Genomic DNA, 14874 nt, shown 5'->3' on the forward strand with positions numbered 1-14874 from the left:
AAAACGTACTTTATGGGGTACAGGTTTCAGCACTGGCATGAAAGAGGTTTAAAGCGCTCAGATATACACTGAAAATAAAGTGGAAGAAAGAAAACAGGAACCAGATTAAATCAATTTTCATCCTACATCCGTCTTCGATTTCCCCATCATGGATTTTACTGAAGTGTAACAACAGAAAAGTGCCATGACTGGGAGATTGGCACAATTTCCTAACCCTGAATGCAATATAATGGCATAATCCATTAGTTAGCTTTTTTCCTGTGCAACCACGATGCTTGGCAATTGTTGCACGTATTTTTTCGGGGAAATAAAGACAAATAAATCGGGTATATTGGTTCAAGTTGTGGCTCATGCTTATAATTTGTGAAGAGGATTGTCATGATCTGCGCCAACTTTCCTACACACACTCCTTGGAGAGAGCATGTGTGTAAAAGCTTACCCAGAAGCACTCACACGCCATTGGATCTCATGGCTTCAGGTCAGTCAAGTCAGTGACCTGATCCTTTGCTTCTCAGTCATCAAATGATCACCTAGTGAATAGGCCAAGGCTAGTAAAACTCACCGGAATCTGAATTGAATCAAAGAATTTGTCAAGCTCAGCAAATGTTGTTAAAGTTCACCTCGGCTCGCCCCGTGGCTAATTAGGCCAGACTTGAAAGGAACATTGTTCTTTAATTACAAGGAACTTCTGTTTTGGGGTAAGAAAAAGTCTTTGGCTGAGATATTAAGGTTCGGTATGGGAAACTTCTCGGGCCTATTCATTACAGATAGTACAGGGCCACAGATGCGAGCAGATGTTTCAAAGTAGCTACAGATATATTGTGCGTTGTGTTTAATTGTACTTCTGGGGAATCCATGGCTGGAAAAACACTCCAACGAGGCCATAAAGTTGGACTTTGTTTTCTTAAATCTGTCCACGTCTCTTGTAAAAAGAAATTAGATATAAACAAAATTTACTGCGCTATAGCGTAATTGCTGTTGACATCAGTTTTTCCTCAATGAAAAGGCATGGCATTAAAAAACATACACTGACATATTATTATTTTAGTATTTCTTCTTGCATAAATGTATATATAGGTATATAGTGTATATACTTCATTTTACTGCCCATGTCATCCTCTTGGTTGTATATTTACTCTCATGCTTACCTCTGCGGTTCAGCCAAATAAAGTTTGGCCGAAAATAATTCTCTCTTGGCTCTCGATTGGAAACCAACCACTCTTGGATTTAAATTTCTAACCACAAACAAACAAGTTTATATGTGTTACACGGCCACATATTTACAGTTGTGCTGATAACCACAGAACGACCAAAGAAGCCCTTCGCTCTACATGGAACCACTTAGAATGGAAGCTGCGAGTATTTCAATCCTGCACTGAAGACCTATTTTAAGGTGCAAGAGTTTTTGCAGTCTGAATACAGTTTTTTCTGTAAAACAGTACTTGTCACATAAAACCCCCAAGAATAGTATTTTGGGAAAGTAGACAGTCTTAATACCACTTCCCTATGAAGTATTGTCTTCGGATAATATTAACCCAAGACAGATTCCAATGAATGATGTTGGACTGCACGGAAATTAGGTTTATTTTCTATCCATTTTAAACATTATAGGCCTTTGTTACTAAACTATGTAGCGTCACGGTTTTAAAAAGAGGACAAAGAGAATTATCATCAAATAGATTAATTTTAAATGTTTGTCAGCAGTCCCCACAGATAGAAACCACGTTTTGAATAAGCAGGTGTCTTTGCTTTGTTTGAGTTTCACAACACCATCCACTTCACATTTTCCCTCCGGTGTGTGTGTCTGTGTGTCACATGTATTTGTGTGCGTGTGTGCTCGCAAAAGTGTGTTTGTGTGGGTGTCTTGTGTGTGGTGCACGATGGCATGTGTGTGAAGCAAAACGTGCACATGGGAATAACAAACAAACAATCAGGGTTTCTACATGGGCCCGCGTTTAGGACGCATTCTCAGCGAGTTTCGCCTCAGCCCTGTCATACCAAACAACACGTAAGAATGTGACCCAGATGGTCCCCTACGCTCCCCCTAGCCTCAACCCTACTACACCCCCCACCCCCTGTTTCAAGAAGCACTGATTGAGCAGCGTGGAAGTCAGGGGCCACCCACAGAACACCCCTAAGGAAAACCACATGTGGAAATATGAATTAGGTAAACTGCACAACATTTTTATTAGATACAATTTCACGAGCCTCGTGGATGAACCTGCAAGGTGACACTTTCCAAATAAACAGAGGCACAGTGGAAAAGGGAAAGGGGGATAGAAAATGGGTAGTTTACAAAGTGTTGTCGGTGAAATGGCACAAAACATCACTATAAATACTTACTTTTCTTTGGAGGTTCCTCTTTTGTAGGACCTTTCTACAGACTAATATCTGTACAAACTATATCAGTTAGCAATGCCCCCCCCCCTCTCCTAACTCATCTATAAAACATGTTTAGTTGGGGAGTGGTTATTTATTTTCACATTGTGGAGTGGTTTTCTCTTCTGATTAACAAAATAAATCGAAATTTTGCCAACCATAATAATCTCGATTTTTCTGTTGTTTTCACATTGCTATCTTGCTGTTATTGTTAAGTGTAGTGTTTCTAGCATTCATCTAATAGGCTAAGTGTAGCCTTCATTTATTTTCAGATAGAGATCTTCCAGTCTCAAATCCATGACTTCTGTGTGCAGAATGCAATGACTAAATCTGGAAATAACTCAGCAAGACACAAGACAAGCTTTGTGAAGAGAAGGAAACAGAAAAACAGAAGGAAACACTTTTGTTATTTCTTGCATTTGCACTCAATTCAACTTGAGCGAAAAATAACAATCATTGTACAACCAAGGCAAAGAGTTTCTCTTTCACCAGTTGGTGAAAGTGTGTGCAGGTTGCCTTGGTAGTGGGGGATATTCATAGGCCTTGATATACAATCCTAAGGAAAAGGAATAGGTATAGGAAACCAGGTTACCTGACGTGGGACACATAAAGCCAGTGTTTCATTCATGGCCATTCATTAAGTAAATCACCGTGCTCCGGGTATAAACCCCTGTGTCTTGACACTGTCGTTATGAAACCCTTCTGGGTCTTTTTCCCCAGCCGAGAACCACGTGCCATTTTCTGCAAATGATTGCCAGAGGACGGATCCACAAGCCTGACTCAATTCATTAAATGTCAAGTCCAAGACCTACCGAAAGCTTCAGAAGTTTAAACCCTCACATCCGCCCTTCTCTGAAACCATATCATTTAATAAGCATCTGAACGTTTTCTGTTATCTAGTACGATATGTCTGTTTCGCAGACTACGCGCAACAGCCATGGAAAGAGAACCAACCACAGTGTGCCTAAAGAATACCAGCGCATAACAACCGATCTTAAGCCTATTCACTTTTCCCATGAATACATAATGATAATAACATAATATATTTCATGGATAATATCACTGATATGTAGCGCTATTGGAGGTGTCAGCACACACATACACCTAGCCACACGTTATAATAACAACAGAAAAACCCTGATGATTTCCATATAAATAACGCTGAAGGGCTGTTTATTTTCACACGACTGGTCTCTTGTGTGGCTGTTCGCTACTTTCTGGGCAGGGGAACCCCCCCACCCCACCCCCACCACCACCCCGATGGGCATGGGGTCCTGGCCCACTGAACTCCCCTTGGGATCCAGTCAGCCACAGAGGCTTTCTGAGGGCAGAAACATGGCCCCGTTTCATTAGCCTGGCCTCAATAACGCAATTGTTACTAGCGTGCCATTCATGTGGTCGGGAATTGGCTTCTGGTAAGGACGAGGCGTGCGGATTCGGAGAAAACCTCCTCCTCTAGGTAGCTCATTCATGCTCTCGCCCGCCCGTACGTGACGGAAAAGCGAGCGAGGGAGTTATCCCGCCGGGATTGGAAGCAGTCCATGATATTAAAACAGTAGATGGGATTGTGGAGTGTTAGTGGTAATCATGCCAGGCAACCGGGCCGCAGGAATGCTGACCGTCCGTGGGGCCAGGAGTGAAGTTAGCAGGTGGCCTCCTCTATTCAGCCCCACGTCAGCACCCTGCTGGAGCCCACATCACATCTGGGCACGCAGGGTGCTGATTTTAATTAAGGCAAATACAGTCACTCAATGTTCTGCCCTGTCAGAGAGAGAGAGAGAGAGAGAGAGAGAGAGAGAGAGAGAGAGAGAGAGAGAGAGAGAGAGAGAGAGAGAGAGAGAGAGAGAGAGAGAGAGAGAGAGAGAGAGAGAGAGAGAGAGGGAGGAAAAGAGAGAGCGGGAGAGAGAAAGAGGAGGAGAGAGAGAGAGAGAGAAGAAGAGGCAGAAGAGAGAGGGAGGGAGAGAGAGAGGGAGAGAGAGAGAGAGAGGGAAAGAGAGAGAGGGGGGGAGAGAGAGAGAGGGGGAGAGCGAGAGAGAGAGAGAGGGAGAGAGAGAGGGAGAGATAAAGAGAGAGAGAGGGAAAGAGATAGAGAGAGGGGGAGAGAGCGGGAGAGAGTGAGGGAGAGGGAGAGAGGGAAAGAGAGAGAGAGAGGGAGAGAGAGAGAGAGGGAGAGAGAGGGAGAGAAAGGGAGAAGGGGGAGAGGGAGGGAGAGGAAGAGAGAGAGAGGGGGGGAGAGAGAGAGTAAGAGAGGGAGAGAGAGAGAGAGAGAGAGAGAGAGAGAGAGAGAGGGGGGAGGGAGAACGAGAGAGGGAGGGAGAGATAGAGAGAGGGGGGGAGGGAGAGAGAGAAGTTAAGGAGTGGGGGAGGGTCAGAGAGGGGAGCCGGTGTAACAGTGTGGGTGCTGTGTTCGGCTGAAGGTCAACACAGTTGAGTAAATAAATATGAATCCCCATGAACCCAATCTCCTGAGGAACTTAGCTCCGCAAGTAAAGAAATATATGAACCTCTTCGATATTACGCACGCACATCTACGCCATAGCGTGGTACAACTCGAGGCAACTCCGAACGTATTTGTTGGTTCTGGGCAGTACTTGGCTCTACTCGACTGCAACACATCTGGCACAGACAAACAACGAAGACTGTCAAGGTCCGGCTCTTGCAGTACATTTCCCTATTATTTATCGCAGTACATGTAATATAGAACGGTTATATATAAATATACTTATAATACTGGTGGTTTTAAATGGGCACTTTCAATAAACATTCGGACCAAGTAGCATTCGGTAACTTTCTGACTCCCAGGCCCCCCCCCCTGGACTTAATCTCCCAAGTGTGGGCCGATTGTTTCCCAAGTTGGCAACGGCGTTTGCGTTGTGGTGAAGATACTCCTACAACCTGTAGCGGGTGCAGGAGTGAGCCATGCGCTCTGTCTAAATCACCTGCGTCCTTCGCATGCTGAAGGTGATTGCTTATTGCCGTTGGCGTGTGATTCTGGCCATCCCTTCAGGCGCCAAACGCTTTCCCCCTCCTGGCAACTCCGCTGGTTCCCAGCACTGCGGCGCTAGTGTTACCAGTGACTCTACTGGAGAAGTTTCACAAGCTTTCACGGGTTCATTCCTTTATTTGGTTCCAGGATTGTTAAACACGAGAAATCTGAGGACTGCAGTCCAGCAACAATGCATAAAAGTATTTAGCTGAAAAATAAAAAAGGAAAGGAGACTTGACCAAGTAGGAATCCTGATAAGGAAATTCATTGTTCAATGCGTGTTTGGGGAGACTTGACAGAGCTCAATTGAGTTAGAGAAAAGGCAGTGTTTAGAAAAAAGGCATCTTTATTAAAATACATAGCCATTTATAAAAACACACAAAAATCATGTTGATATTGTAACATGGAGATACAAAACACAACTACTACAATTGTTTGTTTGGTGAGATTATAATTGTAGTGCCAAAAAAGTTGTTGTTGAAGATCTTTATATTGATGTGAAGGAACAAAGAATACTCAGTTTCGTTGCTTTGCAGTAATAAGGCAGTTATGTAACAACATGAAATGTTTGATTGTAAGTGCTTTGAGGGTGGACAGCGCTATTCAAAAGAACACAACAGGAAACACACCTCGCAATATTTATACGTTTATATGTCAGAATCTATCTGTTTAGGTGCTTTGAGGTTCAATGCATTCCAGTCTGCATTGAACCAAGCACATCTTATTATGTAATATTCTTATAATCCAGTGGATGCGTTAATATCCAATGGATATATATATATATATATAATATGTTAAATCAAGGTTCTAATTTATATAGCTGTGACTAATAGAGATTATATGCCAATGGACAGAAAGGGAAACAGTCAAGTGCCATTTTGTATGAATGTTATGACGTTCAGTGTTGTTGTCTTTCAAAAGAGTGGAAAATAAATTAGATATCAAAACATATATACATAATACTGTACATTGGATCACATCTGTGGAACATATATTTATTTTTGGGTTATACCACCTATCATAAATAAACAGTGACTCTTCACGCTTAATGGCAGCCACAAGACCTCACTACCATATTTCTATATTTCTTAAGGATAACGTTGGAGCTGTCGTCGAAGTAGAGCACTGATATAGCGTTCAACTTGGTGGGGGCACAGCATGGCTTTGGCACGTTATCAGGAAACATTAAATGAACCTGGAAGAGGAAAAAGAAAAAACAGAGATGGAAGTGACAGGCAGTTAATAAGTTGTTTGTTATGCTAACACATGTTAGCGTTGGTGTAGTTTTTCCTCTTGGAATGCTGGTCAAATAAACGTTTGATGCAGGCAGACAAAATACGCACCAGGGTTTGCACAATGGCATGATTGGTCGCATTCATGTGCGCATTGAGAGGGAAGGAGCATTCTCCGTCGCAGTAAAAAGCTGCGTAGCCCTCCGGTGCAATGATCCAGTCCTGTAGTAGAAGAAGAGGAGGAGGAGGAGGAGGAGGAGGGAGGAGGGAGGAGGAGGAGGAGGAGGAGGAGGAGGAGGAAGAGGAGGAGGAGGGAAAAAAAAGAAGTGTCTTTCTGTGAGTACCTTTTCAATAAATAACACAAATCAAACCAACCCAGTACGGCGTAGACCTCACACACACAGCCAGAGTGGCACCCCCACCATCACACTTCACAAGAATGCATTGGAAATCGTTGTACAAAGTATGTGACAAATGCACTATAACACGGTGCATGGCATTCAGGTAGAAACCTTTACACGGTTTAGCAGGCAGCGGCGTGGTTATACATTCAAGGCTGTCTATTGAGCGTTCAATGGGTTCAAACAGAAGTGTTGCGTAAGCGGAGCCCCTTTCATCCCGCCAACAAAATGTCAGATACGAACACGTCAACGGGGCTTTGAAGAAAGTGGCGCACCTCCAACCTTTATTTAAGAACTACCTTCAATTAGATCCGCACAACTTGCTGTTATCCGAGCAACGTCACGCTGGCCTAAAATTAAAACTGGATGAGGATGTGCAGGCCCCCAAAGATATCAGCGAGTCGGGTATGAGCCTGCCAGGTTGCCATTAGGAAAGGTTTTCTTCAAGGTGCTACAGTGTCCTTGGAGAGAATAGAAGGTGTCCCTGTCTTTCATTGTGACCGGAGAGCGATGGCGACTTCCATTATCGTAACACCGAATACACCGTTGACCTCGCCGGAGTTGTGGATTACGTGGTTATAACGGTCGTGTTGCATACCTGCCAGCCCAGGTCTCTAAAGCTGACGTAGAGTTCATGCTTCTTGCAGGCTTGCTTTTGTTCACTCATGTTGAGGTCTGGAAGAAGAAAAAAAGAAATGAAGAAAAGTGGTCAACATAACTTAGTGTTGCTTAGAGCCGAAATAATACAGAAATAATGTAACATACATTTTTAAGCCACAGTTACTGGATTGATGCACTGCTAATGATATATAATAAATATGTCGGGAAAAGGTACGTGGGTATTGTTCAATTGATTTTAAGACATAAATGTTAATCAGTATCAGTATTATCATGGTCCTGATGCGAGGTGTGGCTTATTAGATCTACCTATATTTGAGCACAATGTGATCAAATTGGATCCTGTGAACCCTGTTATTACTGTAAGCATATATACATTTAATTAACATATTGTTGTATTACACACAGATCCAGACGCAAAACTGAAGCATACTGATTCCACTTAATTAAACAGCATTCAACCGTTTTTCGGCGACACATGCTCAGTAACGTCTGAGGTTAGGGGTCGGCGAGCAGAGAGAGCCGGCGTGATCGGCGAGGGGCCCCACCTCCGGCGCCGGGGGCCCGCGACGTCTCCTGCTGCCCGGCGGACTTGTTGCGGTTGGCGTTCTTCTTCTTGCCCCCCGCCGCCCGGATGGAGCGCAGTAGCACCTCGCTGACCTTGAAGAAGGCCACCAGGAAGGGTTGCTTGGACTGGGGCCCGCCGCGGCCCACCAGCCCCGCCGACTTCATGTTGATGCTCCGGCCTGCGGGCGAACCAATCAGAACGCGCCACGTCAGCTCACACCCAGTGAAACGGTCAAACGCTTTTTATTCTCGGACTGTATCCGTTTAAGTCATTTTTGGTATTTTTTCCCCCTTTTCTTTTTGTAGCCGTTGAACAGAAAGTGATTTAAACCACATACATGTTAAATATAGTATAGGAATACAGTATTTATGTTTGGTATGTATTCACATGGACTGAAACCCCCTCCCTCGAGCGCCTCATATCGTAAAAAGGGGCCTATACTAACAACTCTAAAAACTCTTTATTAACCGTCCAGAACAATGAAAAGAGAAGCTGGAGGTTCTTCTTACCGTCGAGCGTCTCCACACAGAGCTGCAGGCCCATGTTCTGCTGCGGGTTGACCACCCAGTGGTTACTGGTGGCTGTGATGTCAAACACCAGCCACCCCCCATCAGACGCCCGCACCTTCTTGGAGTCCAGCAGAAACATCTCTGCGTCTCTGAATGGATAATGGGCGTTTGTTCAAAAGTGAAACTCTCAAATTAGAATTTAAACAGTAGATATACATCAGGCAATATAATATTTAGTTGATTAAGCTTTTTACCCTTGTAACATTGAGTTCAGTTTTGGGGCTGATCACCAAAAGTATATCAACAAACACATAAATACATTTGCAAATCATACACATGTATATTTATTACATGGCTTTGTTGAATGCTCAATTCTGAATGATCAGTTACGGCATTCAGTGGTCTGTTATTGCTGGATAGCAGACTGATGCTGTGAATAACAGACCGTTGCTACGGACGCTATTTCAAACCGCAGAATCTAATGGACTACTTTATTGTTAGCAGTAGCAATAAAATCAATAATAAAAGTTGACCTGTAATCAGAGAGAAAATGTTCCGCAAGCCGGTCATTAGAGTGAATAAACCTTGACAAGGCGATGCATCAGTCTGTCTCCCTTGCTTATATAACTCCCTTACTTATGTATATGTATACACATAGTATAAATAATTAACTTTTCTATCCTAAACAATTGCTCTCACAACATTGACATGACAAGGAGTAAGCTAATGAAACTATGTCTTGGAGTTCCTTTAGTATCATATCCGGCCATGAATTGAAGAGGCTTCGAACCTCCGCACCAGTAGACTGAAACACAGTAGCAGGGATTGACCACTAATGTTGCTTTGAGGTTTTAAACTATCTGACAGGGTTGCCAATGAGTAACATTAGTTTAACTTTCTTGGTTCAACCTTAACTTAATCCTTTTTTTAATCTCTTAATTGGTGGCACTTTAAATCTGTATTTTATTTATAATGTAACAAGTGTGCGTTTACTTTGTTCAGTCTCAATTTGTTTTCGGGGGACTCTTAAACCAAAACAATGCTGGAATCCAAGATAAATTTAGAAAGCAGTCTGTAAGGATGTCAGGAGCTGTGACGCATTTCAGGGCTGAGAGAAGGTCTTAAGCACTTCAGGAAGCGGAGTTAAACCAAATTACTGACACGATCCAAACATTACACCACATGATGGATGAACACACGCTCCGCACCACACGTCTCACGCACGCCACCAAAACCGCCTTCAAATCACAACACACCATGTGGTTCGGCCGAATGTAGCGCGATCCTGAAGCTCTAGAAGAATGCTTTTTTCTTTACGTTCCTTCTTTGGAAACTTGCCGTCACATTTTTCACATGGCTCGACAAACATGATATGCACAGTGTTGGGTCAGAAGACAAGTATCGAGTTATAGTTATAAGTAATGTTTACCGGAGACTATAAATCTGTCCGTAGAAACATTGAAGGGGCGGTCTGCAACCCCCCCCCCCTGTTTGAAACGGGACATGGTTTAGTGGCTGGGCCTTCTTCAAAGCCCCCAAGGGTAACGGGCCTATCTGGCCTTCCATCACCTCAACACATTTCTGGTGAGCTAATGTGGGCCCGTTCCTTAAGTGCACCCCTGTGCCTTCGGCTGAGTTATGGCTCAAACTTCCGGAATATTGTTAAGGGACCCAGGTGGTGGGCATGCGAGAGGAGAGGGTAAAGCAGACAGCGTACGGGCACCCCCCCCCACCCCCCCGTGACAGGCCCGGTCCCACCACACCCCCTAATGGGCCCTCATAACCCGATCCGGGCCCCGGGCTGCCCTGGTAGGCAACACATAAGGGGTGCTGAGTGACAGGCCTTCAAGGCTTCATAAGTGGCCGGCCGACTAATGGAATCCTCTTTATCCCGGAACTATATTTGCAAGGAGGGCCTCGGTGAGAATGAAGTGGAACAGGGTCTGAGATAGCAGATAGCCGCATTGTACGCCACGGACTGCTCCCTGAGAGATACAACGGTGGAAATCCACAACAGCTGCTAAAGAAATGTTCCTGCTCTGTTTGTTTTTTTTACCCTTTTGAAATGGAGACGTTGTGGTAGGAAATAAAAAAGTTATTGCCGTATATATGTATTTCATATGTTTGAGAGCTATAAATAATGTGTCCCCGACCGAAAGAAAATTATTCAATCACAAAGAAATTTGTCTTGTGTCATTTGCAATTTAATCATCAAGTTATTTTGTTTTATTTATTAAGAGCCTGGGGAAGTGTTGCTTGAATGTAAAAATAAGACGCTGTACAGGGCTGGGAAATATATATTGAAATTATACTTAAATGATGATAAGAGAGCTCATTTAGCTTTTCATGATGCCAATTCAATAACAAACATTATTTTGGTTGGTGTTTCAGGCTTCAACAAGCTATGGGGTCGTTATGTTTCCCAAATAACTGTTTTAGCAGAACTATGAATGAAACAAGACACACAGTCCTCATATCGACACGACACACAACAAATTATAATTTGTGCAAAACATCATAATGAATCAACAACACAAAGCACTGTTGTGTGAAAGACAACACACTACCAATGAGACCCTTCTGCATCCATCTCCCCCCCCCCTCCAGCACGGTCGGACGCCGGTACTCACTTGTTGGGGAACTCCTTGACGACCTGATAGACGGTGACCTTGAGAGTGACGTTGTCGTAGCGGGCATAGCCCCGGTCTTTGTGAATACGAAACTCCGCGGCGGTGACCGCCTCCCCGTCCGGGATCTGGGTGAGGTCGAAGCGGAACTCCTTGTAGTGTCGCCGCTGGTGGGAAAAGTCTTTATCTTTCTCCACTGGAGAAGGAAAACACAGCGGCGGCCATGTTTGAACGGGAGAAAGGGAAACACAGTTACTCATCCGAAAACAGGGGCCTCAGCTCCCGCTCGGAGCGGGCGTGTGAGCGGGGTGGATGTGAAACGCCACGCTGGAATACATTCATCACATCTTCTTTCACATTCCAGCTCCAATCTAAACATTTTGACTACCTAGAAAAGCACTTTCCACTCCATTAAATCAGTCAAGTGAATACAGGTAGCCGCTCCCAGACAGGCCCTCTACTGTGCAGCTAACTGCATTCTCTGGCCGTGATGAATGGGCTGTCAGGGAGGGAAAACAGGCTGATTTCAATTAAAGACGCTTTCGTCGGCTTCTCACGTCACGCAGAGGGTAGTAGAGGCAGGAGCAGGCCTTCACATCATGTGACCGACGGATTCTTACCTCATTCCTGACCTCATATTGACTCACGCGGTTCAGATGATGCCGTTTACGATACAATGAGAGATATTCCATATGTAGGCCTATGTGTATTTCCTTGCAGAAAATACAAAGCTTGAATTTGTGTTTCAGTTAAAGGGAAAGACTCCACGTCATGTGGCTATGACACGTCCGTAGACCTGACCTTATATTGACCCGGGATTGGCTAGCATCACTCACTCCTTTAACAGCCATGTTAGGAATATGATGACGTTCAATAGGCCTATCTATGATATTCTCAGAAATTCTATTGGAGATGAGAAAAACACAGGCCGTGTTCAAAATATATGGGTTGCTGAATCAATTATGTTGAATAAAATTAGCAATAATAATAATTGGTATTGGTTTAAGTCTTATCCATCGTTTTTCAAACCAATATGTTAGTTGTAGTGGGTTAATTTAGTACTTTACAGGGTAGGTCTTATTATAGCAATAGTAATCTGAGGGAAGATTGTTACTGAGGGTATCTATAAAAATTTACATGAATTACTTAATTTGATAAAATAAACTTTTAAATTATTGAATCCATTTTTCCCATAGTTTTCCGACATGTTGTTTGCACCTAAGCAATTTGACTCTAGTGCTTTCTATTATAACTATTAATTTTATTATTAGTAGTATTATTGCTATTATTATCATTATTATTAATAATAATAATGAATGCATGTAGCCTATTAATAATATTATTATTACTTATATTATTAGTATAGGTATTAGCAGGTTAATAATATCATCATTAGTGTTATTAGTATCGCGTTGTTGTTGTTAATAGTGGTAGTAGCCTATGGGTTATTATTAGTAGCCTCAGTGAGTGACTCGGATGAGTCACAGAGTGGTTTGTAAAACATTTGAAGTTAACCGTCAACAGTGAGCTTGGAGTGTTCTGCCATAAAGAGCAATTGAATACTTCACTGACAGTCCCCAACATGAGAGCGGAGCTTTCAAGGCTGACAGTGTGCATGCCCCGCTAGCGCTAAGTGGAAACAGATGGGCCCATGGGCCAAGGTGAGGGATTAGTTCTCCAACCAGCTCAACATATATTCAGCTTTACATGCATCACGGTCTCTTTGAGAAGAAAAAAACATTCCTTTGACTTGTGATTATACTGATACACATTTTGTTTCTGCTTTATAGTGCATGGCGTGGAACCTACAGGCCAATTTGTGAAGCTGCGTTCATCTCATTATCGACTTTGTATCACATTACAAAAGAAGCCCGCTGTTTCTGAGCCTATTAAATGTAACTGATGCTTAAGTCTGATGAAATAAACAAAAGCGTTGCGCCCTCAATTAGTGGCAAAGACAACGTTGGCCTTCGGGGAGAGGGGATAAACCAGGGTATGAACTACACAAGGCATCGCTCTGCCGCGTTCCGTCTTAACAACAGGAAATAATTGAGAACAATTTTCCCAAGGTCAGACAGTCATCTGATAAGCTGCTCTGAACCGCTGGGTCAAGGGTCGGCTGCTACCGAAGAAACTGAATAATTTAACTATCCAGGAGAACTAAATGGACAGCTTTAAAACGCCGAGGCCTGCCTGCATTACATGCCACATTTCTTCAAAGTTAGAACAACTTAATTAGGTCATAATACACGAGTGGGACGAGGGATCAATCTGTTTCAAAGAATAAAGAAATAAACGATATGATCCTACTTATCCTCTCCACAATACAACATAGGAAGTATGAAAAATAAGAAAGTATACTGAACACGGGGAAAATGCCCAATATTATCCTAATAACACAGACCTCCAGCTCCATCAAAACAAACAAAACAAAAACCAGTGCAAAAACAACCGAACTAGGGTGACCATCTGACGCAACTAAGTTAACACCAACTCACCTAAGTTAACAAAGCTCATGACCATGTCAGCATCGTTGAGGAAGCTGGTGTCTTGGGCCGCGGCGGCGGGGGGCAGCGGTGGGCTCTGGCTGGTGAGGGGTGCCGCGCGGTAGTGCGCCATCCGGGAGTAGCCCTGGGCAGACGGCGACGCGTGGAGCGCCTTATTACGCGTGGGGGCTCCGTAGTGCTTCCCGCCGTAGCCTTTCCCCGCGCTCTGCGGCTGCTGTATTCCCTCCTCCTCCTCGATGGACATGGCGTTGTACAGGTCGAGCATGAACAGGGGCGCCGAGGACGCCTGCTTCCCGGGCGAGAAAGGCCTGGGGCGGTGCGGGAGACCGAGGATGGAGAGGATCTCTCTCTGGATCTCCCTACGCTCATGGTTCCGCAGGCGCCTATAAATAAAGCTGGAGTGCACGTGGTTGTCGCTGAAGCCGCAGTGGGCGCCGTGCAGGGCGCTCAGGCAGCCCCACAGGAGTCCCAGCAGGCCGACGGCGCGGTTCAGAGGCTTCAGGGTCGTTGCCATGGTGATAACAAGTAGCTCGAAATGTCACTTAAAGTTGAGCCAAACTACATCGCCCTAGCCTATTTATTAAAAATAGTTTTAAAAAGAACAGTTCTAACAATCACATCGCCTGGTTGTGATCAAATAACCACAGGAAAACAAAAGTTTGGATCGTGGGAGAAAGTGATCCACTGGTGGCTGTGAGGTCCCAGTCTCCTCTCCTCTGGATGGGGATTCTCCTCTCTGGACCGGGGTCTCCGGTCCTTTCTGGGTGGGGGTCTCCTCTTCTCTGGGTGGGGGTCTCCGGTCCTTCAGAGCGAGTCTGCAGCAGCCCTACTCCTCTTCGAGAAGCAGCAGCAGCACCAGCAGGTCATATTTAAAGCGCTGCACTGCTGGTGTAGTATGACCTGGTCCCGCAACTTTTTCCGCCTCGGTGACAAAGCACGTAGACTACGCCCATCCAGTCGAGGGATCCCAGATTCCTCATTGAATAAAGTGTGTTGAACGATGGCAAAGCGGTGGCGACTTGTAGTAGGCCTACCTGGAAGAACATG

The 14874-nt window shown here is 44.3% G+C and overlaps 1 protein-coding gene across 1 annotated transcript; it reads right to left on the reverse strand.

Annotated features, from left to right (window-relative positions):
• Positions 1-5618: 5618 nt before the first annotated feature.
• Positions 5619-14874, reverse strand: LOC130405088 (bone morphogenetic protein 5-like). The gene is made up of 7 exons (XM_056610053.1): positions 13819-14874; positions 11324-11516; positions 8694-8842; positions 8165-8362; positions 7597-7673; positions 6709-6819; positions 5619-6560 (listed from the first exon to the last, which is right to left on the reverse strand). The coding sequence occupies exons 1-7, from the start codon at positions 14339-14341 to the stop codon at positions 6411-6413; spliced, it is 1401 nt and encodes a 466-aa protein (XP_056466028.1). The 5' UTR covers positions 14342-14874; the 3' UTR covers positions 5619-6410.

The sequence above is a fragment of the Gadus chalcogrammus genome, chromosome 15 (genome assembly GCF_026213295.1).
Source record: "Gadus chalcogrammus isolate NIFS_2021 chromosome 15, NIFS_Gcha_1.0, whole genome shotgun sequence".
NCBI lineage: Eukaryota > Metazoa > Chordata > Actinopteri > Gadiformes > Gadidae > Gadus > Gadus chalcogrammus.

What these genes read in the sequence shown, in the direction of transcription:
- LOC130405088 (XM_056610053.1), bottom strand. Translation starts at nt 14,341, where the DNA reads ATGGCAACGACCCTGAAGCCTCTGAACCGCGCCGTCGGCCTGCTGGGA. An exon ending in GTCAAGGAGTTCCCCAACAA is followed by an intron (nt 8,843 to 11,323) that starts GTGAGTACCGGC and finishes TTATCCATTCAG; the next exon opens with AGACGCAGAGATGTTTCTGC. An exon ending in ATGCCATTGTGCAAACCCTG is followed by an intron (nt 6,561 to 6,708) that starts GTGCGTATTTTG and finishes TTCCTCTTCCAG; the next exon opens with GTTCATTTAATGTTTCCTGA.